The following is a 26,875-nucleotide window of genomic DNA, read 5'->3' as shown; positions in this document are numbered from 1 at the left end:
CCTGCCCTACTAAAACTGCATCTAAGTTGTATTGTACTTTATTATGACACCCACTTCTTCAGGCCTTCATAGTTATCAGCTGATGTTCAGGGCATTTTCAGTAGTGTAGGATGAAAAGAAAGGACCTTGGACCAAGGAACATTGAGTTGAAGAAAGGATGAACTAGTCACTGACCTTTCCCTATAAAACTGTTCTCATTAAACCTTTAAAGTTCTTGCTTACAACAGGAGTAGCTGCATCTACCCTTCCCTTCTCCTTTACCATGAAAAACTCTTAATTAAATTTAAAGAAATGTATGCAGTGGGGAACTCATTTTCCTTCTGTTCTGCTGTATTAATGGAACACAATGGTTTCATGTGGTATACAGAGATGAATTGATAGATTGGATCCAATGGAGGATTAGGTCCTCCCTCCCAATGCAGACTTCCCCCCCTCCCCAAGCTTTTCTGGGGGTCTTCTGTCCCCAGGGAGCAACATTTGGAGTAGCATTTTGACCTACAGCAGGAGTGGGTGGGGAAGTTTCACTCTGGTGATGGAAATCCCTTCCATCATTGGAAGCCCATGATTTCTTGCAACATGCAGAGCAGCTGCTGCTTTACACATTTGAGTGCTATATTTCAAGGTTGTAGATTCTGCGATTGTTACGAAATTGACAACTTCCTGTTCTTTCCCTTCATCTCCATTGGAGTAAAGCTGTATCTATATTTTGCATCATATTTTGTTGTACTTGTTGATGATTTGCATCTTGTTCCTGAAAGAAGGTATTCAGCCCATTGATTTTTGCACTTTCTCCCCTATAGTACATTGTCAACAAATGTTACTTCCTGATTATTATTGTTTTACACTATGGGTTTAATTGTTTTGTATTTTAGGTACGATGTATAGTTATACATTATGAATAATACAGGCAGAGTTCAGAAAGCCATGTATATGGAAATACGGATGCAGCAAACTAGAAAACCTAATTCTTCTTTAGAAATGGGTGCTTTTATATAAGTGCATTTATCAGCTCGATATAAAAGGGGACTAGTGATGGAAATGGGATGATGTTACAAATGCTAATACTTCTATGTAGCTGGGAAAGAGGGATTGTGGATATGATTAGAATATATAATACCAATAGTCTTTTTTTTTAATTAACATTGTATACTAGCTGTTAACCAAAGGATTGATTCCTAGGGCTGCTTCCAACATAATAAAAACAACTAAAATCACAATAATAATAATAATAAATACAATGCAACTAAAACATATATAGCAAAAACATGTCAAATAGTAAGGTACATTAAAACTCGCAATCAAATGGCAGAAATTCTTTTAAAGGAAAATTAAAAACCAAATAGAATGGGAGGGGAAAAAATAACAAATCTCACTTAAAATCCTGGTGTTACCAGAAAAATAATCTGGCACTACAAGTACATTCCTAAAGTTGAGGTGCCACAACTGAAAAAAGCTTGTGTTCCTAGTTATCACCCGAGGTTGAGATGACTGCCTCAGATTGTCTCAAAAGACAGGCAGTTCAGTGTTTCAGCATAATTTGGGGTCAGGCGTTTAACAAAGTTAAGTTTTGCCTGTTAAATGTAGCTTATTTATTTAGAAGAAGAAGAATTGGTTTTAATACCCCGATTTTCTCTACCTTTAAGGAGTCTCAATCTGGTTTACAGTCGCCTTCCCTTCCTCTCCCCACAACAGACACCTTGTGAGGTAGGTGGGGCTGAGAGAGTTCTGAGAGAACTGTGACTAGCCTCAGGTCACCCCGCAGGCTCCATCTGGAGGAGTGGGGAATCAAACTCGGTCTCCAGATTAGAGTCCACCGCTCTTAACCACTACACCATGCTGCCCCTCTTCATTTACTTCCTTCATACCCCACCTTTGTCTCCAATGGGGACCCAAAGGGGTTTACATTGTTCTGACTGCCTCCATTTTATCCTCGCAACAACCCTGTGAGGTAGGTTAGGCTGAGAGGATGTGACTGGCCCAAGGTTACTCAGCAAGCTTTCATGGCAGAGTGGGGTTATTAACCTGTCGAACACTCTGAACCTGTCCAATACTCTAACCACTACACAAAATTGATAAGTTGCTCTACTTTTAAAAATGTTCTTATAATATACTGTTGCATTTCTGTGTACTCTTACAGGCTGTACCTCATCAATTCTCCTGTGGTAAGAGCAGAAAACCTGAGGTTTAAAGAAGAAGGGGTGAGAGACGTGCTAAAGGATGTTTTCCTGCCATGGTACAATGCATATCGCTTCCTCATTCAGAATGTGGTCATTCTGCAACTTAAGGTACAAAGCTTTGAGACACTACAAAGTGAAAATGATGTACTTTTTCCCAATATTATGGCATTTCAAATCAGACACTATGCTGGCCAATTTATGTATTTATATCCCTATTTATATTCTACCATTCTGACTAAGGCTAGTTCTAGGTCAGGGGTGGGGAACCTTTTTCCTGCCAAGGGCCATTTGCACATTTATAACATCATTCGGGGGCCACACCAGGTGTAAATCTCCTGGTGGGTGGGGGAGAGGCTAGGGTTGCCAGGTCTCCGGCCACCACCTGGAGGTTAGCAACCCCAGGGGAAGCCACGCAGAGAAGGCCTGGAGGGCTCCCCCAGTCCTCCCCCCCCCCGGTGGGAGGGCAGCCAGCGGTGGGCCCAAGCAAACGAGGTGCCAGGGAGGCGCAGCCCACGGTTGATCGACAAGGAAGGAAGACAGAGAAAGAGGAAATGGGAGAGAGGGAGAAAGAAACGGAAAGGGGGAGAAGACAAAGAAAGAGAAAGAGAGGGAGAGAGAAAAGCCTTCCCCCCCCCCACACACACACACACACTGGCCCCAGGCTCCATGCCCTCCCCACCCCAGAGTCCACAAAAGGCCCCCTGAAGCCCGATTGGCTCCTGCGTTCATGCTCTGCTGCTGGGAGCCACGGGCCTCTTCCCCCACCCCTCGCTGCACAACAGCCGACAGGCAACAAGAGGGGCTTACAGTGTGCCCCGGCGTTCCTGCACGCTGCAGCTACAGGGGGCAACCTTGGGGGAAGCGTCCCTCCCCCTCCTCTTGCCAACAGCCGTCAGTCAGCGAGAGGACGTCCAAAGGGCACCGCAGCACCCCTGCAAGCCGTGGCCCCAGGAACACCCTCAGGGAGGGCCGCCCTATGCGGCGCCTCTGTGGTGGGGCCCCGGAGCTCCCGAGGGCCACAAAAAATGTCCTCGGGGGCCGCATACGGCCCCCGGGCCTGAGGTTCCCCATCCCTGTCCTAGGTAGTATGAGCAAAATGAATCAATGTAGTTTTAAAATAAATTTGAGCTTTGGTTATGCTATAGAAATGGCCAGGTGAGGAAGGCAGGACGAATGGGTGAAGAGAAGTGCAGTGAGTAATATCCTGTAATGAAACACAACTATCAAAATTTACAAAATACTTGCGTAACCACTCATTTGCTTTAAACTATCTCCATACATCCTGTGAAACTAGACTGTATAAGATACAAACTCTGCATTTCTAGAAAAAAATAGCATCAGAAATCTTTACTTACTCAATGGCAGAAGTACAAGAGATAGTATTTAGACAAAAATTCTAGTGGAATCATTTGACTGAAATCAGAATAAAATTAGAAGTAAAAGAAATCCGAACTTGCATAGTTCGAGTACATCTTGAGTATATGCTTGAAGGTGTCCACATTTAGTTTTCTGACTATTCTTTATGGTATGGTCTTGATCCTCACCAACCTAGACTTTTAGGAATCTGATTTAGAGTCAGCTGCATTATTCATTATGTTGAAATAAATTTATTGATACGTTTTGAATGTCAGCTTTTGAAAGTCATGCTTACTTGATCTAGGCAATTTTGATGTCCTCCAAAATCTGGTTTGCTGGCATCTTCTACCTTGTCCTTTTAACTTCTGATCAGTTTCAAAAACTGCTAATTCGAAAGCAGGGAATTATTGTAAAGGGCTAGTGCTCACAGGTATTTTCAGTATTTCAAATTCTATTTTTTATCAATTTTTCTAACTATTTTTAAATGTGGAGTGTTAGCTTTCTGGAAGATAAAGAGTTAATATATTTTTCTCCCAGTAGCCTGTCCACCAAAGTCTATACTTTAAAGGTTAATTTTTTTTAGCTCTGTAAGCACCTTATATCATATATTTTGCAAACGAGTGGTAACAAATGTGCATTAAAATGATTTAGGATTGTGCTTGGTAAGACTCCAGTTCACCAGCAGTGGAAGAAGGTATCCTGAAATGGGTTGTATCACCTGCTTGCTCTGCAGGCGGGGCTATGTAAATGTTGGTTGCAGCGCTTACACATCTGGCTAGAGTTGAGTCCCTGTCCATGCTCTGCCTTGCTCTGGATTGGATGAGCTTCCACAGTTCTCTGCAAAGAGAGAGAGGCAGTTTCAGCAAGGAAAGGAGAAAAGAACAACAAGATGCTGAAACACTCCAAAAATATCTCCTACATCCCAACCCAGCCAGGCTCTGGCTCTCTGCCAGGAGGTTGAAAGGTTCTTTTATACTGGTGAAATAAAAAAGGAGTCCAGTGGCACCTTGAAAGACTGAGTACATCCAGTAAGAGATTGGTAACTTGAATAGATCACATCTTATTTTTATGTGAGTTGATAAAATCACTTCTGAGACTTAGCTGTTAGCAGTAACAAAGGCAGCAGACTTCAATAAATAGTAATGGAAATTGGTTTACATTTTTAGCACTCAGTTCTGCAAGGAGCGTTTCAAAACTTCATAATTAATCAGCTATTTCTGAGGCTCCCCAGACAGTGTTAATATGCTTCTTCAGATTGCCCTAAAACTTGACAGCTTCCTTCTATCATATTTCGAAATAACTGAGCTAAGGTTTGGTACCTGCATATTGTCCTGTGTGATCCCATTACGTTCTGTTGGTTGAGTGGAGTTATGCCTCCGAGATGCGTTTGCGTAATGGAGAACTTTTGCAATTACACAAATAAAAGGATTTCTCTGGAATTGACTATAGAAACATGGCTCAGCATTGCTTAAATAAGTGAGAGCTGTATCTAGCATTAGACAGCTGATGCCTGTAAGAGGAGAGGCGAGCTGACCAGTTGCTCTGTTCATGCAAGAGGTAAACAGTTAAATCCAAGCATCCTGGCAAAATGGCTCCAAGTTGTATACAGCCTTTTAAGCTAGCTTTGAAATTGCAGTCAGCTGAACTATTTGCATAACATTATGTTCCGTAGGGCTGAAGTTAAGTGCTTTCTACCACTGCTAATGGAAGCCAAGTCCAAATAAGAGATCTTCAAATGAGAACCCTGAAAGCAGCTATCTCTGACTGAAGCATTTTTCAAGCTATCTAATCTTATTAAAGCAATTGAAGCTATTGCTAAGTAATGTTCCTTTGCTTGCCCAGCAATTTGAGCTACTGGTACTATACTGAATGCTGCTATTATTTAGTAGACTAGGGGAGAGAAAGTCTTAAAGTGAACCTCCTTCGGAAGGGCGTTCACTTTTGGTGGCTCTTCACTTTTTTTCTGCCTCAGAAACTGCAGATGTCTTGTTTCTGTGTATGTAAGAACATTTCTCATGATAATGTTTGCTGCTGGCTCCTGTGAACTTCCAAGTGTCTGTTTTCATTTAAGTTCCTCCATAATGGCAGATACATCTTAACATTTCTAATTAGAGAGCCAGCGTGGTTAGTGGGTAAGAGCGACGGACTCTAATCTGGTGAACTCCTCCACATGAAGTCTCCTGGATGACCTTGGGCTAGTCACAGTTCTCTCCAAACTCTCTCACCCCCACCTTCCTCACAAGGCGCCTGTTGGGGGGAGGGGAGGGAAAGTGATTGTAAGCCACTTTGAGACTCCTTAAAGATAGAGAAAAGCAGGGTATGAAAACCAACTCTTCTTAATTGAGTTGATGATGTGCTGCAGATATTAATATTTGCTGACTGAATGTTAGTAGGTTTCAGTAGAAGAATCTTCATTTTGCTCTAAAACTGTAATATCCATTGATTTTTCTGCCCATATTCACAGGAAGAAGGAAAGGAGTTCCTTTACAATGAGAACACAGTTAAAGAAAACAACAACATCATGGATAAGTGGATTCTCTCCTTCACACAGTCACTCATTCAGTTTTTCAAAGCAGAAATGGCGGGTATGTGCATGTTTTCAAAGTTCAGGAAGCAAATTAATGTCCATTTGGTGTGATGAAGTGATCTAAAGATCTGGCGTTTCACATGAACACAGCACATGAAGCTGCCTTATACCAGATCAGGCCAGGGTCCAACAGTATAGGTAATATAGCCTGAGAAGCCTAAGGATGGGTCTGTTACTTGGTTCACTTACCCTCTTGTGATCCAATGTCAGGATGGTTCATAATAAAATATAATTTAAATAGTAATACTAGAATAAATCAAAAAAATCACAAAGCAACCACTTGAAATGTTAAAATATCAGTAAAAAGGAGGAGTGGAGAATGTTTAAGTGGATTTGAGGGTGTACATTGAGGAAGAGAGGGGTGTACACTATCTGAATAAATGAACAAATAATCCTGCAAAACGATCACTTGTATAAAAGTTTTGCATTAGTAACATATTTGCTCCTTAATTTATTGACTATATTGTACTGTTCTGGTGAAGATGTAATGCTGACACCCTAGTAACCATGTTTTTGCAAGTTGCTGCCCAGACGTAAAAACATGCAATCCACCCCACTTACTCCTTTCTTTGTTCAAATATCCCACCCCCTCAATTGACCTTGAACAATTGGTCAGTATTGTCTACTCAGACTAGCAGCAGCTCTCCAGGGTCTCAGGCAGAGGTCTTTCACATCACCTAACTCATGGGTTATTTTCACATCGCCTTACTCATGCCCAGCTCCCACGACTGCAGCCAACCAAGCAACAATGTGCCAGAGCGAGTCAGGGGAAGGGCCCCTGATGCAGCCTGCTAAGTAAGGGGGGCAGGGCAGCCTGCACAGAGAGAGCATGGGCAGGCTCACTTGGGCTCCATGCCCCTCTCAAGCCACCTGCCGGCAGCTGGGCTGCGGGGCCTCCGCCTCTTCAGGGATGCATGCCGCCCATGCAGAGCCGGCAGGATCAGACTCCCTCTGACCGCTCCTCGCCCCAGGCTGCAAACATGGCCCCCCTTGGGCCCAGGGCCATTGCTTGCTTTTTTAAAGTTGTGTCAAGGTATTGTCTGAGTATTCTCTTTAAATTTGCAAAGCTTTAAAGGAAAAGAGTGGTCAGAAGGTTAAGGGGTATTTCAATGTTTTTCTCCCTCAGCCTACAGGCTATATACAGTGGTCCCTCGACTAGTTAAGTTTGTTGACATCCTTACCAACTGGTATGTGAGAATGAATCGCAGGAGGTTAAAGGTAGGAAGTACCTTCTTGCAATGTATATACACGAAAGTTGGGTTAAGGGAGGTACAATAGTTCGTTTTGGAATACGAATAATTCATACCTCTTTTAAAACACAGTGCCATCTTGTTCTTATGTAAGCATGTAAAATCAAAACTTGGGCTAAAAATGAAGCTAATGGTGATCTCTCTGTCTCTATGAATGCTTAGGGTGAAAATGGAACTGATGACTGCATCATGGCCTTAGAAACCTTATTCAGCGTTCTCTTCTCTATGTGCAGACTTATGGTAAGGGTGAGCTGTTTTATACTCAACAGTCCTTTATATTAATTCTCTTATACGCTTAATTACAGAATCTTTCTTCTCCTATAAAGTTAATGATGCTTCACTGGAATACAGAGGACATATAGTCAGGGCCGTGAGTATGCTGAGACTCCTTGAAGTCTCTGAGAATGTAATAATGGGGGCATCATTTGGTGTCCCGACAACCAAGGATTTCATTAAAAAAGAAAAGTTTCCAGCCCTTATGATTGTGAAAATCTACTTGGCAGTGTGTGTGTATGGGCAATGCCTGGTTGACATCTCAGAAGTGATAGAATTAAGTGGATAGTGGTAGGTGTTCACTGCCCGGCTTGGCTCCTTTCTCTGCCCAATAAGCAAAACCAGCATAAATAATGCAAACTAATAAAAGGAATGAATTATGCATATAGTAAAATATGCATGGCTGCTTAATTTGCAGAACGTATACTGTTCTTAGAAATTAGCTTTTCTTTTAGCAGAATGTCTGTTAACTTGGCACTAAATGTGATTAAAAAAAGAAGAAAGCACAGGTTTCCAGACATCCCTGGTTATAGACTTGCAATATTCAGCCTTGCAGACAGGACAGCATTCAACACCACAGTTAGGTCTTCAGAGGCTAGTGCGGATAAAAGCACTTCCAGAATCCTCAGTGTCTGACTTGCCTATAGTAGGGATAGCAGTGATATCCTGGAGTTTCTGCATCATTTATGAAAGGAAGAAAAATGGACAGAAAAGATTTCAAACTTGTTCACTGTGCTGACAGATCCTTCTTCTTGCCTAGGTCTTGTTTCCATTATCCAGAATATGGTAAAAGTAATTTCTAGGGTTGCTAGCCATTGTCAGCCATTGTCTGGCAACTAGCGGGAGTCTAGGGAAGAGGGGAATGGGACACCATCAGGGAAAAACCTATAAGTGCCATTTGTCTCTTAATAGGATTTGCTGGAGACTCTGTGGTAAAACCATAGAATTTCCAGTGATTGCTAGAGTTGTCACATCCAGGGGAATGATGTCCGTCATTATGCCATTGCTCAACAGCGATTTTTCTCCCACCTGCTGTAGGAGTGGCAGTGGGAAACAGTCACGTCTGATAATTTCTGCCTAGGTGCTTCCCTAATGTGATAGGAGGTCTCATTTAAAAAATGAGCCAAGGGTGTCTAAAAACCCCAAGCCCTGGTGTATGGGAATAGGCAATCAGAATATGCATCCTGAGATCCTAGGCATGATCCCTGTTCAAGAACAACTTTTCTTGCTTAAGGTACAAATATTAGTTGGTGGTAAACTTTGTAATCTGGCTGTTTTAATTCCCTTGGTCATTATACAGTTACCAAGAGGAGGTTACTCCTGTTATGCAGTACCTGGTCTGCATCTAGAACAAAATTACCCTTTTTAATATCAAACAATAATATTGTACTTCTGCAGGAAAATGTGAAGGAAAACTTGAATTCTAGTCAATGGGATTGAGTAATAGGCCATACAGAAGCATTTATCAACCATATTATTAGAATTTATAATACACTGAAAAACAGGGCCTGCATATGAATCATGAGGTAAAATAGAATTGTTGTTTCAGGCACCTTATACTCCATTTATCACTGAACTGATGTACCAGAATTTGAAGACTCTGATTGATCCAGCCTCAGTTCAGGAGAAGAACACAGATAGTATTCACTACCTCATGCTTCCTCAAGTTAGGTAAGGGCCTCCGTTGACCTATGATGAATGGCCATTCCTGTGGTGTGGTTAAATTGAAGCTCTTGTGCCCTTTTTAATATTTTGTGGTCCTTAATGAATTTTCCAGGAATGAATGGTGGTAGTCCTAGTCATCATCAGGTGAGTTAATATGCTTAGGAGAACTACTTTAGACTCTGTGCATCAGTAAGGCTGCTGGAGATTGTTATTTACATAGATCACTTTTATCCCATCCTTCTGCTCCCAGGAGTTCCTGAGGTGACAGAGGACATAGTGAGGATATGTCAGGGTTACAAATAGGACTGGTTTTTAGATTTCAATTTTAGCATTCATCTTTCTTTGCAAACATAAGGATATTTGTTTAAAGTAAGTTAAAATCAAAGGAGAGCAGCTTTTCTGAATTACAGGGAAGTAGAACTTTACAGGCACCTGTTGCTGTTCCTGCCCACAGTTTCCTGCTTCTGATAAATCTGTAGCATCCCCTTTTTATTCCGTTTCACTCAAAGATCAGTCTTTTTAGAAGTTCTTGCATGAAATTCAAAATCTGGAAGTGTGCCTATGCCTTTTTGCATGGCTGTATGCTTTCCTAATAACCCATACCTAATACTAAATTGTAGACAGAAAAAGAATGGTCAGTGTATCACTTTGCCAGAAAAGACCAACCCAGGCACGAGTGTACAGGATAACCATTTTACAAAGGAGTACTTATTTGAAAATAGGGTAGCATCAGCTGTTCAAAGGGTCTGTTTATTTTAAGGGTGATCTGTCCTGATTCTGATTATTAAGAGGATAGTTTATTTGGATACTATTTTTCCCCCCTGACTGTGCTGTGGTTTTAGTTTGGGCACAATACCAGGATACCAACATCTGCTTCATAAACTTGGCTGGCAGGAAAAATCTGCTTTATTTTGAGTATTTCTCATTGTGACCTGTGGAACTGTGAATGCAGAATTTTTTTGTTCATAATTTCGAGTGCCTTCTACTTCAGAATCACTATTAATCAAGAAAGCCTGAAGAATTTTCTTCTAATAATTCATGCAACTTCTTTAGAGGAAGATAGATGAAGTGTCTGTGGATTTTTTGCAGCATAGAAATGTGCTTGTCTCCAACACAGGATGCAGACTAACACTGCAGTACCCTTTGACTGATAATTGTCTAAGGCATATTAGAAAGACCTTCATTTATTTATAGGAATGTAACTTAATTTGCTGTCCCAGGTGCAATCTTGTACCCTCCAATTAATAATGCCTAAGATAATGTAATTTTAAAAAGTAAATCACTCTGCTTTTGTTACTGTAAACTTTCTTGCTTTGTTGTTGGGTTTATTTATTTATGCTTATAACCTACTCTGTAATGAATCATCATGGGGGTTTGCCCCTATCATTTACATAAAATCATTTTTTTTGTCTGTTGACAGGGGTCAACTCTTCCCTTTCCTTTCCCTTCAGGATGTTTTGGACTGTTAATAAGTAACAAATGATTTTGCTCCCATGGTCATAATGGATTTATTTCCAGTTTCTTACATTTTGGACGCATTTTGTCACTTACATGAAATTTGTGTTTTGTCCTTGTGGTGCTCATTTGATGTGAGAATTCCTTAAATGTTCATAGTTATTTGTTGCTTAAAAAGTTAATAATGGGAGGAGGAGTTATTTCACCTCTTTCCTTGTTGTCACTGTATACCCCCCTCACCCAGCCTCTGAGATTACTCATGCATGTGGATCTTGCGCTCCCTTAGACTAACCTTTCAGTGGGCAAAAAGGGAATAAGTGATGGAGAAGAACATGTGAAGTCTGTGTGCCTTCCATTGACACATTGTTGTATATTAGCCATACTTTTCAGTTAACATGTTTGGTTTTAGAGTAGCATTTCAATATATTTTATTTTGCTTAGATACTTTTTATCCACCTTTCTTTTTCTTATATTATTAAAGCAAAACACAACAGTCATCTGTATTCCTTACATGTAAATCAAAGTCATCTTTAATACTGAAGTATCAATAAATTTTGGGGTACAGAACAGGTCATCACAACATGGGATTTGAAATAACCCCTTCAGTATCAGCTGCTTTACTGAACTTTCTTGCATGTAATCTCAGAAATCCCTGTTTGTTTATTTATTTATTTACTTTATTTCTATCTTGACATTCACCCCAATGGAGACCCGAAGGGCTTGACGTCATTCTTCTCTTTTCTATTTTATCTTCCCAACATCACTGTGTGGTAGGTTAGGCAGAGAGCGTATGACTGGCCCAAGGTCACCCAGCAAATTTCCATGGGCACAAGTGGGGATTCAAACCTGGATTTCCCAGATTGTAGTCCAGCACTTTAACTACTACACCATGCTGGCTCTCATTTTCTGTTCTGCTTGGCTGTATAAAAATTTTGAACAGGAACAAAGAGGCCTTCCTCTTTTCATATCCAAGGTCAAATCTGTTATTTTCACAATAAAATTAAACAAAATTTTATTTGGGCGAATTTACAAAACACTATTCCAATTTCCTTCAATTTTTGTCATTGTCTAATGGTTCTATTTAGTAGCCAGATTGATCTTTTTAAATTAGTCATGGTTAGTATAGGAATATAAGGGAAGCTTTCGTGGGAAGCATTCCTCCGCCCTAGAAATATGCCCTTTCCCCTCATATGATGGAAGGCTTGTGGGTTTCTAGTAGAGTGACTAGAAGATGTATTAATCTTAGAAAGAAGACTATTTAGATTTCATCCACAGCTGCAGCGGCTGCTTTAAAAACTTTTATATAAAGCATTTTAATTATGTAAGTTATTTATATCTTGCCTTTCTCTTTAATGGAGACCTAAGTGGATTAAGAGCTCCCGACTCTGATCTGGAGAACCGGGTTTGATTCCCCTTTCCTCCACATGCAGCCTGCTGGATGACCTTGGGCCAGTCACAGTTCTCTCAGAACTCTCTCAGCCTCACCTACCTCACAAGGTGCTTTTTGGGAGGAGAGGAAGGTGATTTGTAAGCCGCTTTGAGATTCCTTTTAGTAGAGAAAAGCGGGGCGTAAAAATGAACTCTTCTTCTTCTCTTCCTCCTCCCTCATTTTATTCTCACAGCAACCCTGTGAGGTTAGGCTGAGGGTGTGTGTGTAGTCAAGGTTACCCAGAGAGCATCTGTTGACAGAGTGGGAATTTGAGCTGGGGTCTCCCAGATCCAGGTCTGGCACTAAAATTGCTACATCACAGTGGCTCTCAGGATTTCCATCGAGTTGAAATGTTAATATTTTGAATGGCAGAGTGGTTTTTACTTTTGTTTGTTAATCATTTCTCATTCATTAACTGAGCAGCATGACATTAGAACCCAGATGTACATCGTATACCCCCTACACACACACAGAGAGAGAGAGACATACACACACCCAGTTGATCTGCATTTGACTTCAAATTAATTTTTTACATGGTCACAACAGCATTCTTGGAAGTTGTGTCCACAAGAGTCTTCATGCAAAAGTTGACTTGTCAGTCAAGTTTTAAAGAGAGGTTGTAACTTTAAAGAACTTGTCTCAGTTAATGCAAACAGACTTGAAATATTTTTCCTTATGAATCTAGGGAGAATCTGATTGACAAAAGTATAGAAAGTGCTGTTTCCCGAATGCAGTCTGTTATTGAACTTGGGCGGGTAATCAGAGATAGAAAAACCATTCCAGTAAAGGTAAGGTAGCCTTTAATTTCTTTTACATCAATATACCATAAGCACATATTGGCTCTGTCAGATAATGTCATAAGTGAATCAATATGATCTAGAAAATGAACTGAGAGAAGATTTTAAATGGCCAAGGCTGTATTTTGCTGTAGCCCTTGGTTTCCCTTTTCCAGACTAATGTTGTTGGATTTTAATTTCAGTATCCCCTAAAAGAGGTAGTGGTCATCCATCACGATCCTCAGGCACTGGAAGATATCAGGTCCTTGGAAAAGTATATACTAGAGGTAAGACAGAAAAGTAGAAGGCGTTGCTCATACCTTATCTGATACCAAGTCCTCTTATGGATTGGAAATTGGCTAAAAACAGGAAGCAGAGAGCAGGAATAAATGGTCAGTTCTCGCAGTGGAGGGAAGTGAGCAGTGGGGCTCTTCAGGGATCTGTACTGAGACCGGCGCTTTTCAACTTGTTTATAAATGACCTGGAGTTAGGGATTAGAGAGGTGGCCAAGTTTGCAGATGACACCAAATTATTTAGGGTGGTTAAGACAAAAATGGATTGCAAGATGCTCCAAAACGATCTTTTCAAACTGGCATTAAAATGGCAAATGAGATTCAATATGAGCAAGTATAAAGTGCTGCATATTGGGGCAAATAATCCCAACTTCACACATACATTTATGGTATCTGACCTAGCAGCAACAGACCAAGAAAGGTGCCTTGGGGTTGGTAGTGGATAGCTTGATGAAAAAGTTGACCCCGTGTACGGCTGCTGTGAAAAACGGAAATTCCATTTTGGCCATAATTAGACAAGGAATAGAGAATAAAAATGCTGCTGTTATACTGCCCTTGTACAAATAAATGGTGAGACCACACTTGGAATATTGTGTACAGTTCTGGTCACAGCACTTGAAAAAGGATTTTGTAAAGCTTGAAAAGGTGCAGAAAAGAGCAATCAAAATGATCAGGGAGCTAGAGCAGCTGCCCTGTGAGGATTGGTTAAAACACTTGGGGCACTTTAGCTAAGGAAAAAAAGCAAGTAAGGGGAGACATGATAGAGGGTTATAAAATTATGGATGGCATGGAGAGAGTGGACAAGGAAAAACTGTTATCCCTCTCATAATACTACAACCCGGGGTCATCCACTGAAGCAGAAGGGTGGGAAATTCAGGACAGACGAAAGGAAGTATTTCTTCACACAGTATATAGTCAATTTGTGGAACTCCCAAGCTGGCTGCCATCCTGCAGCTGTAAGGCTTTAAAAGGGGTGCAGACCAATTCATGGAGGACTGGGCTGTCAGTGGCTACTAATCATAATGGATATTTACTCTCTCCAGTACCAAAGGTAGTATGCCTTTTTAAATCAGTTGCTGTGGAACACAGGCATGATAATGCTGCTGTTGTCATCTTGTTTGTGGGCTTCCTAGAGGCACCTGGTTGGTCACTGTGTGAACAGACTGCTGGACTAGATGGGCCTTTGGTCTGATCCATAATAGCTCTTTTTGTGTTCTTACACGCTTACCAAAAACTCTTTCTGTTCACACTCAGCCTGATGACATGTTGTAAGTTTGGCAAGTTGGGCAGTATTGAGAGCATTATGAGCCTAATGATGCAAGCGGCGCAGGATAATGGCAGCTATGGACACTGAGCTCTTGCAGCCCCAATGCCATTTTTCCTCCCCTGTTATGTCGCAAAATGCTTAGAGTAGGTGTGTGTATGTGCCGCCAAGTCATAGCTGACTTTTGGTTACCCCGGTGGGGTTTTCAAGGCAAGAAAACATTTGGAGGTGGTTTGCCATTGCCTGCCTCCATGTGGGCTGAGAGAATTCTGAGAGAACTGTGTGCGCGCACACACGCACGCACACACCACTTCTATTTAATGGCAGAATGCTGTGCCATACAGAAAGAACCCCTCCCTCTTTTAGATCTTCAGTTGGCAAATGCCTTTTTTCTAACATCTTGTGGAATGCATTACAATTTAATGGGGTGACTTATATACCGTAGAACTATTCATTGTAAATAATGAGGGCATTTTAAAAAGACAGTCTCTACTGTAGAGCAGTTTTTAAAAACCCTCAAGTATGAGCCGATCTGTCACTAGCAAGCTTATTTTGCAATCTGTTAAAAAAAGGGGGCCTAAACTGAAGTTCTGCTGATGTGTCAGCTTATCCTGTTCTAATTTTTTTTATGAAAATAGAAGTTTACAAGCGGGTGACCTGCGCAAATTTGCAGAGAGCATCTCATCCCCACCCCCCACCCCGTATCTTTGACATTGGGGAAGTGTAAAAAATAGTTCTAGGAATTTTGCAGAGCTGCTTATGGGAAGGTTGTACATGTGGAGATTGTAATTCATCCCTCTGGGATGCAGCCGGTGAAAAATACAAGCTGTACCTCCTTTGTAAAACCTTATAACTTGCCTATTGACATGTTTCTTCATTCTGAACCCTGTTGTGAAAACATTACAATTCATTAAGGTGTATATAAAAGAAAGCAAATAGTACTTGTACTACCCTTTTTAGAAAACAGATGGGAAGAAAACCTGTAAACTGTTTTGATTGGTCCGTACTAGTAAATTGCTTTCGGCTAAGCAGTGCTGCAAAGGGCTGATTGCAAACAGTTCTTCTGTGTAGGAAGCAAAGCCAATTCAGACCTTTATGCCATTTTAGAAATTGCAGTGTATGCCCTTGCAGATAGAGTGACCCCATGTGTGGTTTTGTGTAATTGGATTCTTATGTGTCTGTTCCTCATAAAAGATGTGGATCTCTTTATAATATCACATACATATTTGTTCTGACAAACAAAAGGTTTCTCAGGTTGAAAGAGCTATGGCCCACTGTAGAAGTATTTTTAGGTGTTTTATTGGGCCAACTTATGTTATACTCTATTGGCGAACAAAATATTTCAGTAGATGGAATTAAAAGATGCATTGAAAGCCAGCCTAGTGTGTCTGATGAAGGGAACTTTACCTCGCAAATCTTACACGCCAAAAATCTGGTTGGTCTCTAAGGTGCTATTGGACTTGAATTTAGCGCTTCTACTGTAAATAAAGGTGGCTACCCTACTGAAACTATCAGCATGGTGTTGTAGTTAAGAGTGTTGGACTAGGATCTGAGAGATCCAGGTTTGCATCCCCACTCTGCCATGGAACCTTGCTGGGTGATTTTGGGTGACTCCCTCTCAGCCTCACCTACTTCACAGGGTGATATTTGTGAGGATAAAATGGAGAAGGTGGGGAATGATATTGTAAGCCACTTTTGGTCCTCATGGGGAGAAAAGTCTTGTGTAAATAGAGATATCACAATCAACTATTTGGTCAAACACTGCTTAGATGTGATGTCTGAATGTATACGGTCCATCAAAATAGGGTTTGTTGGTTGGTTTATGGACTAGTTGTACTAATTGTCATTCATTGGAACTAATTGTCATCTTGTAGACTAACCTCTGAGCCAGAAACTACTATCTATACAGGAAGTTATAGGAAAGGTTGGGGGAAAAAACTGGTTAAGAGTACAAGGTTTATATAATAAATTGAAACAAGGAAAATTTGAGGAAAGGTTTAACAAAGAAGGTATATTAGGGGAAATATTTGTTAAAACTCAGAAGTCAAAAAAAAGGCTTGGCAGGCCTGATTTATAAAAAGTTGGTATCAGATAAGGAGACTATGGGGAAAATAATACATGATAAATGGCAAAAGGAAAAGGATTTTACAATAAATGAGATTGAAAGATTAAGGAAAGGAATTACAATATAAAAATGGGGAAATATAAGGAATTACTTAGAAAATTAATTCTGAAGTGGTATAGGACACCAGCACAATTGGCTTATATCATGGGGGGCATTGTGGAGGGAATAAAGGTTGGTATTTACATATGTGGTTAGAATGTCTGAAGGTTAAACTTTTTTGGGAAATGATTTTGAAGAGAATGGAACAGCTTTTTGAAATCAATATTAATTTGGATATAGACGTGCTATTTATGGGTGCAGTGGGACAGCAAAGAATAACTGGAAATGCCCAAGAACTTTGTAAAGATATGATCCTAGCAGCACAAGCTACAGTAGCAAAAGGCTGGAAAGAAGCACACAAATGGACTTTTGAATGTTGGAATGATTATTTATATGAATATATACAATCAGATATTGTTGCACAATTGGCTAAAGATTCACTGTGGGATAGTAAAATAAGGGAAATAAAGGACAAGTGGTCTCTGTACTTGAATTGGATAAAATGCGAGGAAGTCAACCCTAATATAACTAAGAAATTTAGAAACTTGTGTTCCTGGTTAAAGATTTCAGTGTGAAAATGTTGGGTGGGGAAAAAATGTATAACATAGTATGGATTTAAATATAATGTATAACTCAATAACATTAATAATAATAATGAAAAAAAATCTTGTAGACTAACCAGAGCTGTTGCCCAGTGTGGTTTGAAAAACCACAGTTAATCATGACATCTGAATGTGGGCAGAGGTTAGCTATGTTTAGTTATAAAGGAGTGTCAACCGTTAATTCAGGTGGTGCACATTACCTAAAGGTGATGGTTTGGCCATTTCTGAAGTAGTACAGAAGATACCTGATTTAATAGCAGGGTGTGGGTGATGTACCAAAAGCTGAATGAAATAGAAAGGGGATCCATCCAGTGATAAGGGATTGTATAATTTTGTGTGGGCAAGAAATTTATGTTGCACGCTCAAACCAATGTAGTAGATTTTTTTTCTGTATCAAGTATTGTGCAATTCAGTTTTTAAATGTAAAACAGGTCCTTTGTTGCTGATTGACTATTTTGGTAAATCTCTGTTAACTATTATTATTTGCTAAACGTACAGGAGCTTAATGTCCGTCAGGTGACATTATCGACTGATAAGGATAAGTATGGCATTCGGCTCAGAGCAGAACCTGATCACATGGTGCTTGGGAAGCGCCTGAAAGGTGCCTTTAAATCTGTTATGGCTGCTATCAAGGAGCTGACAAGTGAGCAGCTGGAAGAATTCCAGAAGACAGGTCAGTAACTATATAGGATTTGTCTTTTGTTAGAGAGATGTGGTAGTGGCGACCTTGGGAAACTGACACACAATAACTTCACAGTGGATCCTCCAAGGCAGTCTGGTTTAGCTGCTTGGCAGTATTTTATAGCCTAATAACAAAGTGCAGAAAATTTAAACACCGTTTCTCTAGATACAATCCTGTCAAGTGTTTATAGGTTCTCTAAACATATTGGAGAATAATGGCAAAGAGGGAAAGGGTTAAATAAATTCTCTGAAGGCTTCCTGGCTTTTCAAAAGTGCCCACTCAGAGAATCTATACTTCTTTAAAAGACTTCTTTAAAAGAGCCAGAAGCAGAAAATGTGCAATCTTTTTGCACTTTCATTTGATCTTTCAATGCCATAAATTTTTAGATCTTAGGAAGATTTTTTATCTAAATATTTCAGGCAAAAACTGGACAAGCTGGAGATGCGGGTTATGAAACCCTGTAGTGTGGGGTTCTCACCACCTCAGTTCAGAATGAATGCCAATTTAATTTTTGAATTGGCCTTGTTATAATTTGATGCCCTGCCACAGTCCCAGTATCCTTGGGAGTGTGGTGTGATCTGAAGGCCCTTTCTCTTACCTAGCCTGGCAGCAGTTTTGACAGGCAGTGGGGCATCTTTTTAAATCTTGGAGTCCATTGAAATTGTGGAAAGCAGCATCTGAAGGCCACCAGGAGCTGTGGGAAATGTGGTGCCCTTATTGATTCCTTGAACGAGGCACTTGATTGCCTCCATTTCTGGGGCATAAAAAAGTTTTCCTGGCCACTGCTTGATAAGCTTGGTGGGGAAGGGTCTGATGGGGCAGGGAGAACTCCTTAACAATGGGGGCCCGGGCTGAGTGAGTGTTTGAGCCTGGTTTATAATGAATTCTGCTTTTTCTTTTTCTTACCCCCACCCCAATTATTAGATTTAGCATCACCACCCAAACACTGCATTAGACCATAAGTATGTGTCAGGCTTCAGCAAATGCACGGCGTTTCAGGCAATAGAACTCAAATCCAGGCAGAGCAGCGATTCAAAGATTTATTCCAAAAGTCAATGATTTCAGTTAGGAGACAAACAAGGTTGGAATACATGACAGGAGGAGTGGGGATACATTTATAGGGCTGATACAATAGGGTTACAGAAACAAAGAGACAATGTAGTCGTTTCCTGCCGGTAACGACTTAAGTAAAACTGAAACAGAAACAATCATGAGCAATCAGTGGATGAGATGGCCGAGCTCTCGGCTTTGTGCGCGGGACCCGGTATCAGATCGAAGATTTACACGGGCGGGTCCCAATACAATTGTAAATCTCTGGCCGGAGCTCATGTGCAAAACCGGGGGGGAAGGAGTGCACGGAGAACTCCATCTTGTTTGCGGGGGAACCATCTTGTTTGAGGACGGAGCTGTCAGAAGCCCTATCTGACAGGGGACAGGATTGTGGTATAAACTGTATGAGATGAAACAATCCCAACCTGTGATCTAACCAAATCCTTTCTATATATTCAGAGCCTGTTGTAGAACCTTTGTGCAGTCCTGCATATGATTCTATGTGGCTGTTCTGTTTTTTGAACATCCTGGTCTTAGTCGTATGACTCTGGTTGCTTCTCTGGCTAAATGCTCTATTTTTGGATTCTATATTGTGTCTACAGTCTATTCCGTACACATTAATCAGTGTTACGGGATATCAATCTGATCTGTGGGCTATTAGTTCCACCATATATACAGCATTCTCCTGAATTTCATTTAATAGGAGGCAATGAGTGGTGATGCACTACAGGAAGTTGTAGGTTTCATACTGTACAGCATCTTCATTGAACAATTGAATTCTATAGTACAGTGGTTCCCAACCAGTGGGTTGCGACCCCCAAGGGGGTTGCGAAGTGTTTTCTGGGGGGTCGTCGCCACGTAACCCAGTAACGGCCCCCTTTTGTGTCCTTCCGCAAAGGTTTTCCCCAGACCGTTCCACAACTGCCCAGCTCCGCCGCCTGAAAAACACGGCTGGGCTCTTTTTGATTCACGCACACGCCCACCCCGTCTCCAGCCGAGGCGCCAGGCTGCCCGAAAAGCCCCGCTCTGCTTGCAGCCGCCCTCCCGGCTTGTCCACCTGCCTGCCCTGGCGCGCGAGAAACTCCCGCTCTGCTCTGTTCTGCTGGCGAGCGCGCACCCGCCCTCACCTCTAACCTCAGATGATTGATCGTTCTCTTGTTATGCGGATGACGCAGGCTGATGGGCTGGACGTTCTAAATTGTGTGTGTGTGTGTTCAGTGCCGTCAAGTCGTTTCCGACTCATGGCGACCCTATGACTCACAACTTCCTTGGCTACCCTCAATTGCATCTGCCAAGGTTTCCTTGTGGAAAACTTGACCATTCGATTATTATATATATATGTTTGCTACCATGAAGCTCTGATATGAACGCTTCAGTTGTGCTTGAACAATTATAGTAGTCAAGCCACCGTTCAAATTTGACTTCACTGGCCTTGTGTGTGTTAACTGCCATCAAGTCGCTTCTGACTCATGGCAACCCTATGAATCAATGTCCTCCAAAATGTCCTATCTTTGACAGCCTTGCTCAGGTCTTGCAAATTGAAAGCCGTGGCTTCCTTCATTGAGTCAATCCATCTCTTGCTGGGTCTTCCTCTTTTCCTGCTGCCCTCAGCTTTACCTAGCATGATTGTCAAAACAAAGGCAAGAAACAGACTAAATGTTGAGGATGACATGAGGTTGGCTTTAACAAACACTCAGCCACGAATTTTGAAGCTGGTTACCCAAATGCAAGCACAACCATCACATTAAATATTAATTAATTATTTAATGAAATTAGTTAATTAAATATTAAGTTGGAATTATATTCTGAAATCTATTTTTAATGTGTTTTCTTTATCCTATTGAAAATGTCATTTTATGGCTTTATGCAAATGTGGCAGGGGTCGCAGTTTACTTTGCAATTGTAAAAGGGGGTCGCGACTCGAAAAAGGTTGGGAACCTGCTATAGTAGATGTGCTAAAATATCAGAACAGAGTTCTGTTGAAAGCAAAATGCAATTCAACAATGGCCAGTATCAACACACAGAGGGGAGTCAACAAATATGAGTATATTAAAGGGTTTTACTTTGGAAGCATTGCTGAGAATGATTTATAGAAGATAACAATGCGTAAAAAAAAACCCCTCATGAATTCTTGCTACTGTTCCAATGGAACAAAAACTTCATGTTAAAGATGTGTATATTAATACAGTATCTGTAGGTAATTGTCTAATTTAAATAAATCAGGCACCATTGTTGTGGAAGAGCATGAACTGTATGAGGAAGATCTCCGTCTGATGAACACCTTTGACCAGGCTGTAGGAGGATCTGCGCACTTTGAAGCACATTCGGATTCTCAGGTATCAAATACAGTAACCCTGGATAAATATGGGGGAAGTCGAGCCTTTCAGTCTGTTGGTATTCATTGTCATGGATCATTGCTTTTTTACTTCACTGTGTAGAACCAATTTTGGAATATTTGCCTGTGATGGCAAGAGGCAGGGAGCAAGATATAAAGAGTTGCTCAGTCTCAGAGTTTGCACTAGCTCAGTAGATGGTAGAAGGAGCTGTGCCATTGTCAGAAATGGTCTAACTGGAGAAGATATTGTACCCTCCCTTTCCCAGTCTGATTTCTGACCTTGTGATGAGAACAGAGGGAGACAGCTTTAGTTGCACTGGTGGATGATCTCAGGCTACAAATGGAGATGTTGTCATTGCCCCATAGATCCTGTTAGTTCTGACTGCTGCCACGACATGGTCAACAATTCTATCTTATCCACCCATTCAGAGTGTGTTTTTGGAGTGTCCAGTGTTAAACTCTGTTGGTTTCAGACTTTGTCACATTTACAGCAGAGAATTTTCATTCAGATACTGTACATTGATTCAGCATTATGGAAATGTTCATGCTGTGTCCCCTCAAGGATCAGTACTATTGCCAGTGTACTTAAATATTTACATGAGATACTTGAAAGAGATCATCCAGAGTTTTGGAACTCTGCAAGTCATCAATATGCTGATGACACCCAACTCCCTGTTTCAGGGGCCCTCAATCTTTTTGAGTCTGTGGCCACCATTTGGAATTGTGATACTGGGAGGTGGGTGCAACCCCAAAATGGCTGTCATGGGAGGTGAATCCAACCACAGAATAGTCACTAAGAGGCAGAGGCACACACAGAGGAGTACTTTTTTAAAATATACTGGGAAAGAGATGTGAGAGAGAGAATAAAACCAACACTGTAGTGGGAGCTGCTACCAGAAGAATGTTATTTTAATCAGCACAGCCAATCAAAATCCCTGCTGGGCAAGAGCCCCACCTGCCCCTTACTTTCTAAAAACACTTGGCGGGTGCCAGGAAAAGGGTCCGAGGGTGCCTATGAGCACCACATTTGGGACCTCTGCTCCAGATATAGCTGCCTCTGTCTTGAATGAGGTGTTTATATGCTGTGGTCAGGTGGATGAGGATGAATAAGATGAAAATGAATACGTACAAGGTGGAGGTGATAGTTAAGAATGCAGATATTCTTGAGGGGATGGATTCATTTAACCTGAATGACTCTACTGGATCAGGGGCTAAGTGTACTCTTTGAGCATCATGTTAGTATAGATTCTGGGAGTCTCTTCTCTTCTTGACTGCTGATGTGGTGGTCCTGATCCCTGCCTCTGTAACTCCAGACTGAACTGCTCTAATGTGCTTCATGTGGGGGTAGCGTGCCTTCCAGTACCTCACTGCTTGGGCCCTGGGTGGCCTCAGTAGAGAAGCACAGAGTTGGCAAGCATCCAGGGGTTGTTTTTCTCGCATTAACAGGCCTCTCCTTTTAAGTTGCAGGAGAGGCTCTGTGCACATCCTCCTCAGATCTTTTTCAGCCCCTTATGGAGGCAGCCCCAAGAACCAGCCTACCCAGATTGGGGAAAACAGTCCCCCCCAAAAAAAATCAGGAGGGTGGAGCTACTCTCCCTGACAAACCACACTCCCCCTATTTTTGCCTAGTCCATCTGCAGCTGCCCAGAGAGAGCCAGCTTCCCTGCTGGCCTTGTCCCAAGTCATGGCCCTGAGAGTACTTGCTGAGCCTTTGTCCTCAGCCTGCCTCAGCACTGAGAAAGGGATTGGATCTGTGGCAACAGGCCAGCGATAGGGCATGCATTCCTCCTTCATACTCCCAGTGGCTGTAGAATGCAGGACCTTCCACCTCCAAACACCTCATACTTGAAAGGCCATCTCTTCTGATGCAGGTGTGTTCGCCAAATCTTCTCAGCTCAATGAAGTTTATTGGAGGTTCCCTCCTTTTGGAAGGTTCATTCGGCCTCATTGAGCAGTTTTGTTTTATTTTCTTCAGCCGGTGGAATGGGCTTCAAGAGGAAATGTGTAATGTGCCTTCTCTGATAAGGTTCTGCAGGCTTTAAAGGGGTTTTATTCCAGCAGACATTTGACAGATCTCTTTGCTGCTGGTTGTTGTATTTTCTGGGGGGGAACAAATTCGTATAGTTCATGTTAGGGATGAGTTCTAATAAAAAAATATATGCTTCAATTGTATCTTATTTTATTGCTCTATTGATTACTTGAAACCACTTTGAGGGCAGTTTAAAAATGTGATATAAATATTGGAAATAGACAAATCTAAGCAGTGTCCTGCTCAAGATAGGCATCTTTCGACATAATTGAAGGGAATGCAGGTGTATTGCTTTTCCTGGTCCTTCTCATTAGAAAGGAGGTATAGTGGGTGAGTGTGGCTGCTTCAGAGTGCAGTAGTGTTACTGGGATTTTCTTACCTCCCACTAAGACCTGAAGATTTTAACCTCCTTGCCATCTGCATTATCATTATCCATAATAGGGTAAAAAGGGCAGGAGATGAAGGTGCACATTACCAGTTAGCTCTGTGGCATTGAAAGATACAGGAAACTATCTTGTGACAAGAGGGTGGATGAAATTTAAATAAACATTATTAACTTTTGAACATTATGTGCTTATTGTTCACCATTGCATAAGAAAAAGGTAAATTTTACCAAAAGTTAGTTATGGCTTTTCAGAAATTATTCTGTTTGGTATAATCCGCTGAGAGTGTCTGGGTTTTTTAAAAACATTATTTTTTTATACACACTATACAATACATGATAGAACACAATTGTACCATCTGGATTTTATTTATTACGTTGTTTATGGCATCTGCTTGTATTTATTCTGCTCTCTCCCAAGGTTTTGGTTCTGTTGGATGTTACTCCTGATCAGTCCATGGTCGATGAAGGTGTGGCTCGTGAAGTAATAAATCGCATCCAGAAACTTCGAAAGAAGGTCAGCAAATCTAAGGACTCAAGCAGCTTCAGCATTTGGGTCAGGGGAGGGGGCAGGGTTCCTCTACAAATTGCCTCTATGGTTCTACCATCCTCTTTTTAGTTAAATGTAAACCTGAAACCATGTGTGTGTTAAGTGTTATCAAGTTACTTCTGACTCAGTAGCGACCCTATGAATTAACGACCTCCAAAATGTGCTGTCGTTAACAGCCTTGCTCAGGTCTTGCAAATTGAGGGCCATGGCTTCCTTTATAGAGTCAATCCATCTCATGTTGGGTCTTCCTCTTTTCTTGCTGCCTTCAATTTTTCATCACATTATTGTCTTTTCCACTGAGTCTGGTCTTCTCATAATGCGATCAAAGTATGATAGCCTCAGATTAGTCATTTTAGCTTCTAGAGAGAGTTCAAGCTTGATTAGATCTAGAATGCGCTTATTTGTCTTTTTGGCGGTTCATGGTATCTGTAAAACTCTCCTCCAATACCACATTTCAGATGAATCAACTTTCTTCCTGTCAGCTCTCTCCATTGTCCAACTTTCACACATGTACATAGTAATGGGGACTACTGTGGTATGAATTATCTTGGTCATCAGTGACACATCCTAACGCTCAATGATCTTTTCTAGCTCCTTCATGGCTGCCTTTTCCAGTCTCCGTCTATTGATTTCTTGGTTGCAATCTCCCTTTTGGTTGATGATGGAACCAAGGAATAGAAAATCTTGAACAATTTCAATTTCTTCATTATCAACCTTAAAGCTGTATAATTCCCCAATAGTCATTACTTTTGTCTTCTTGATATTCAGCTCTAATCCTGCTTTGGCACTCATTTTGGATTTTCTCTTCATAGGGTTTTTGAGGTAAAATGATCAGAAGTGCTTTACTATTGCTTTTTTCTGCACAGTACTAGCCAGGGCTAGCTGATGTGGCACTGCTGTTGTCTGTGTGAGATCCTCCACCAGTGTCAACTTCCACTACTGCTGCTGCCCAGTAGTTTCCTTTCAAGATTCTTCCACCTTCATTACCATTGGAACTGTCTGTTCTCTTCTACTGATGTGACTGTTGGTCCCTGAATGGGGTGAATGCATCTTAGTCAGGTGTCTCAGCTGTGACCTTTCTGCCAAGAGTGACTCTGCTAGGAATTTAGCCTCTTTACAGATTCCAAACTCCTTATGGTATTGCTCTCATTTTTGCTGACACACAAACCCCCTCACCACATTAAGGTATGCGTTCAAGAGGGGGCATGAAACTATAGCCATGATCAAAAGGACTACTTTTGGGTTCATTTTGAGCAGCAAACTCGCATACCTTTCCAGAATCTGCTTTGGGAAGTCACATGAGGTTCAAAAGTAATTTGCAGTGTGGCCTTTTGAAAAACCTAGCACCAAAATCCCCTTAGATATGCAGAACTAGTCAGGCAGATTTTTAGATCCAGGACTTTATTTGTATTAATTGTATTTTGGTTTGTAATGCTGCAGGCCGGTTAGTTCTTTTTAACTTAGTCATTTAGAGGACCTAGTTTTTGAGATGTATGTATGAATTTAAATATATTTACATGTTAAAAGTCAGGGCACACGGTTAGTTTTGGCTGAGTCGCCTGATACTCTTCAAGTGAGTTCATGCTTTTCTTCTAAAACTGCTACAGAAAATATTAAAGTGTTAAATGGCAAACACCTCCCTAGGTACCTTTGTTTTAGTGCAAGTCAGTTCTGTTTGTCCAAGCCTTTAGAAGTTGTTAAGAGTTATCCTGTTCCTTGGATTATCAGTTGATAATCAGCTGCTGTTTGACTGTGTTATATTTTATGGCTGCGGTATCTTTCTGCTTGAGCCTTTATGGCAGTTCATTCAGACTTATTTTGATATATATAGCTATATTGTGCTTTAGTGTACTGTTTTGTTAACTTCAGTAGCATTGTGTTAGGAGTTTTCTAAGGATCATTGAATGCCATATGTAATAGAAAGAAAGGGTAACTCCCCAATTTAAATTTAATAAATAAAATAAAATGTGTTGTCAGATGTGAATGGTATAGATATTTATATAGCAATTCATCCTTTGTTGCTTGCTATACTATTATCAGATGATTTGCAATGGTTTCTGTGGGGCCTCCTTCCTTATAGCTCATCTTATTTTTTTGCCATAGCTTACAACCAGCATTGCTTGGCAAGTCCATCTATGCCCATTCCCTTTTGTTATTGTAGTTGTGTCTCACGGGAACAAATTTAGCTCTTTACTTATTTTGTGGTCTCAGTGGTCTATGCCCACAACATTGACTTTAGGACAAGTTCAAGCACACATTTTCTTAAGCACCAGTATTTGCAGTGGTGCCTGAGGGTCTATTGATCATATTCCTGTCACTCTGTTTTTGCTCACTTTCTTATATATAGTTCAGTCTCTCCAATCTTTTATATTATTTGCTTATAGTACCTTAATTTAGCTAGTAACCTTGACCATGAAATGGGTGTATTAAAGGCATTACACTGAGAGTATGTTTTATAGTACGTCTGAACAGGAGATAGGCAGACTTTTCTTTTAATCCTGATCGGTGCTGTTGGTCCCCCCCCCCCTTTTTGTAAGCTCATATATTGCTCTTGCC

The 26,875-nt window shown here is 41.1% G+C and overlaps 1 protein-coding gene across 1 annotated transcript in view; it reads left to right on the top strand.

The window, feature by feature from the left end:
- IARS1 (isoleucyl-tRNA synthetase 1) overlaps positions 1–26,875 on the top strand; it is a 108,178-nt gene that overhangs the window by 58,356 nt on the left and 22,947 nt on the right. Inside the window, exons 19-28 of the mRNA XM_056853478.1 lie at positions 2,138–2,285; positions 5,998–6,118; positions 7,247–7,338; positions 7,533–7,610; positions 9,193–9,314; positions 12,878–12,980; positions 13,172–13,255; positions 17,790–17,964; positions 21,247–21,359; positions 24,191–24,286. Coding sequence (XP_056709456.1) covers positions 2,138–2,285; positions 5,998–6,118; positions 7,247–7,338; positions 7,533–7,610; positions 9,193–9,314; positions 12,878–12,980; positions 13,172–13,255; positions 17,790–17,964; positions 21,247–21,359; positions 24,191–24,286 — 1,132 coding nt within the window. The remainder of the gene's footprint in view (positions 1–2,137; positions 2,286–5,997; positions 6,119–7,246; positions 7,339–7,532; positions 7,611–9,192; positions 9,315–12,877; positions 12,981–13,171; positions 13,256–17,789; positions 17,965–21,246; positions 21,360–24,190; positions 24,287–26,875) is intronic.

This window comes from Euleptes europaea, chromosome 1 (assembly GCF_029931775.1).
Source record: "Euleptes europaea isolate rEulEur1 chromosome 1, rEulEur1.hap1, whole genome shotgun sequence".
Lineage (NCBI taxonomy): Eukaryota > Metazoa > Chordata > Lepidosauria > Squamata > Sphaerodactylidae > Euleptes > Euleptes europaea.
Note: the sequence above shows the minus strand (reverse complement) of the source record. Positions and strands in the feature narration are given on the sequence as shown.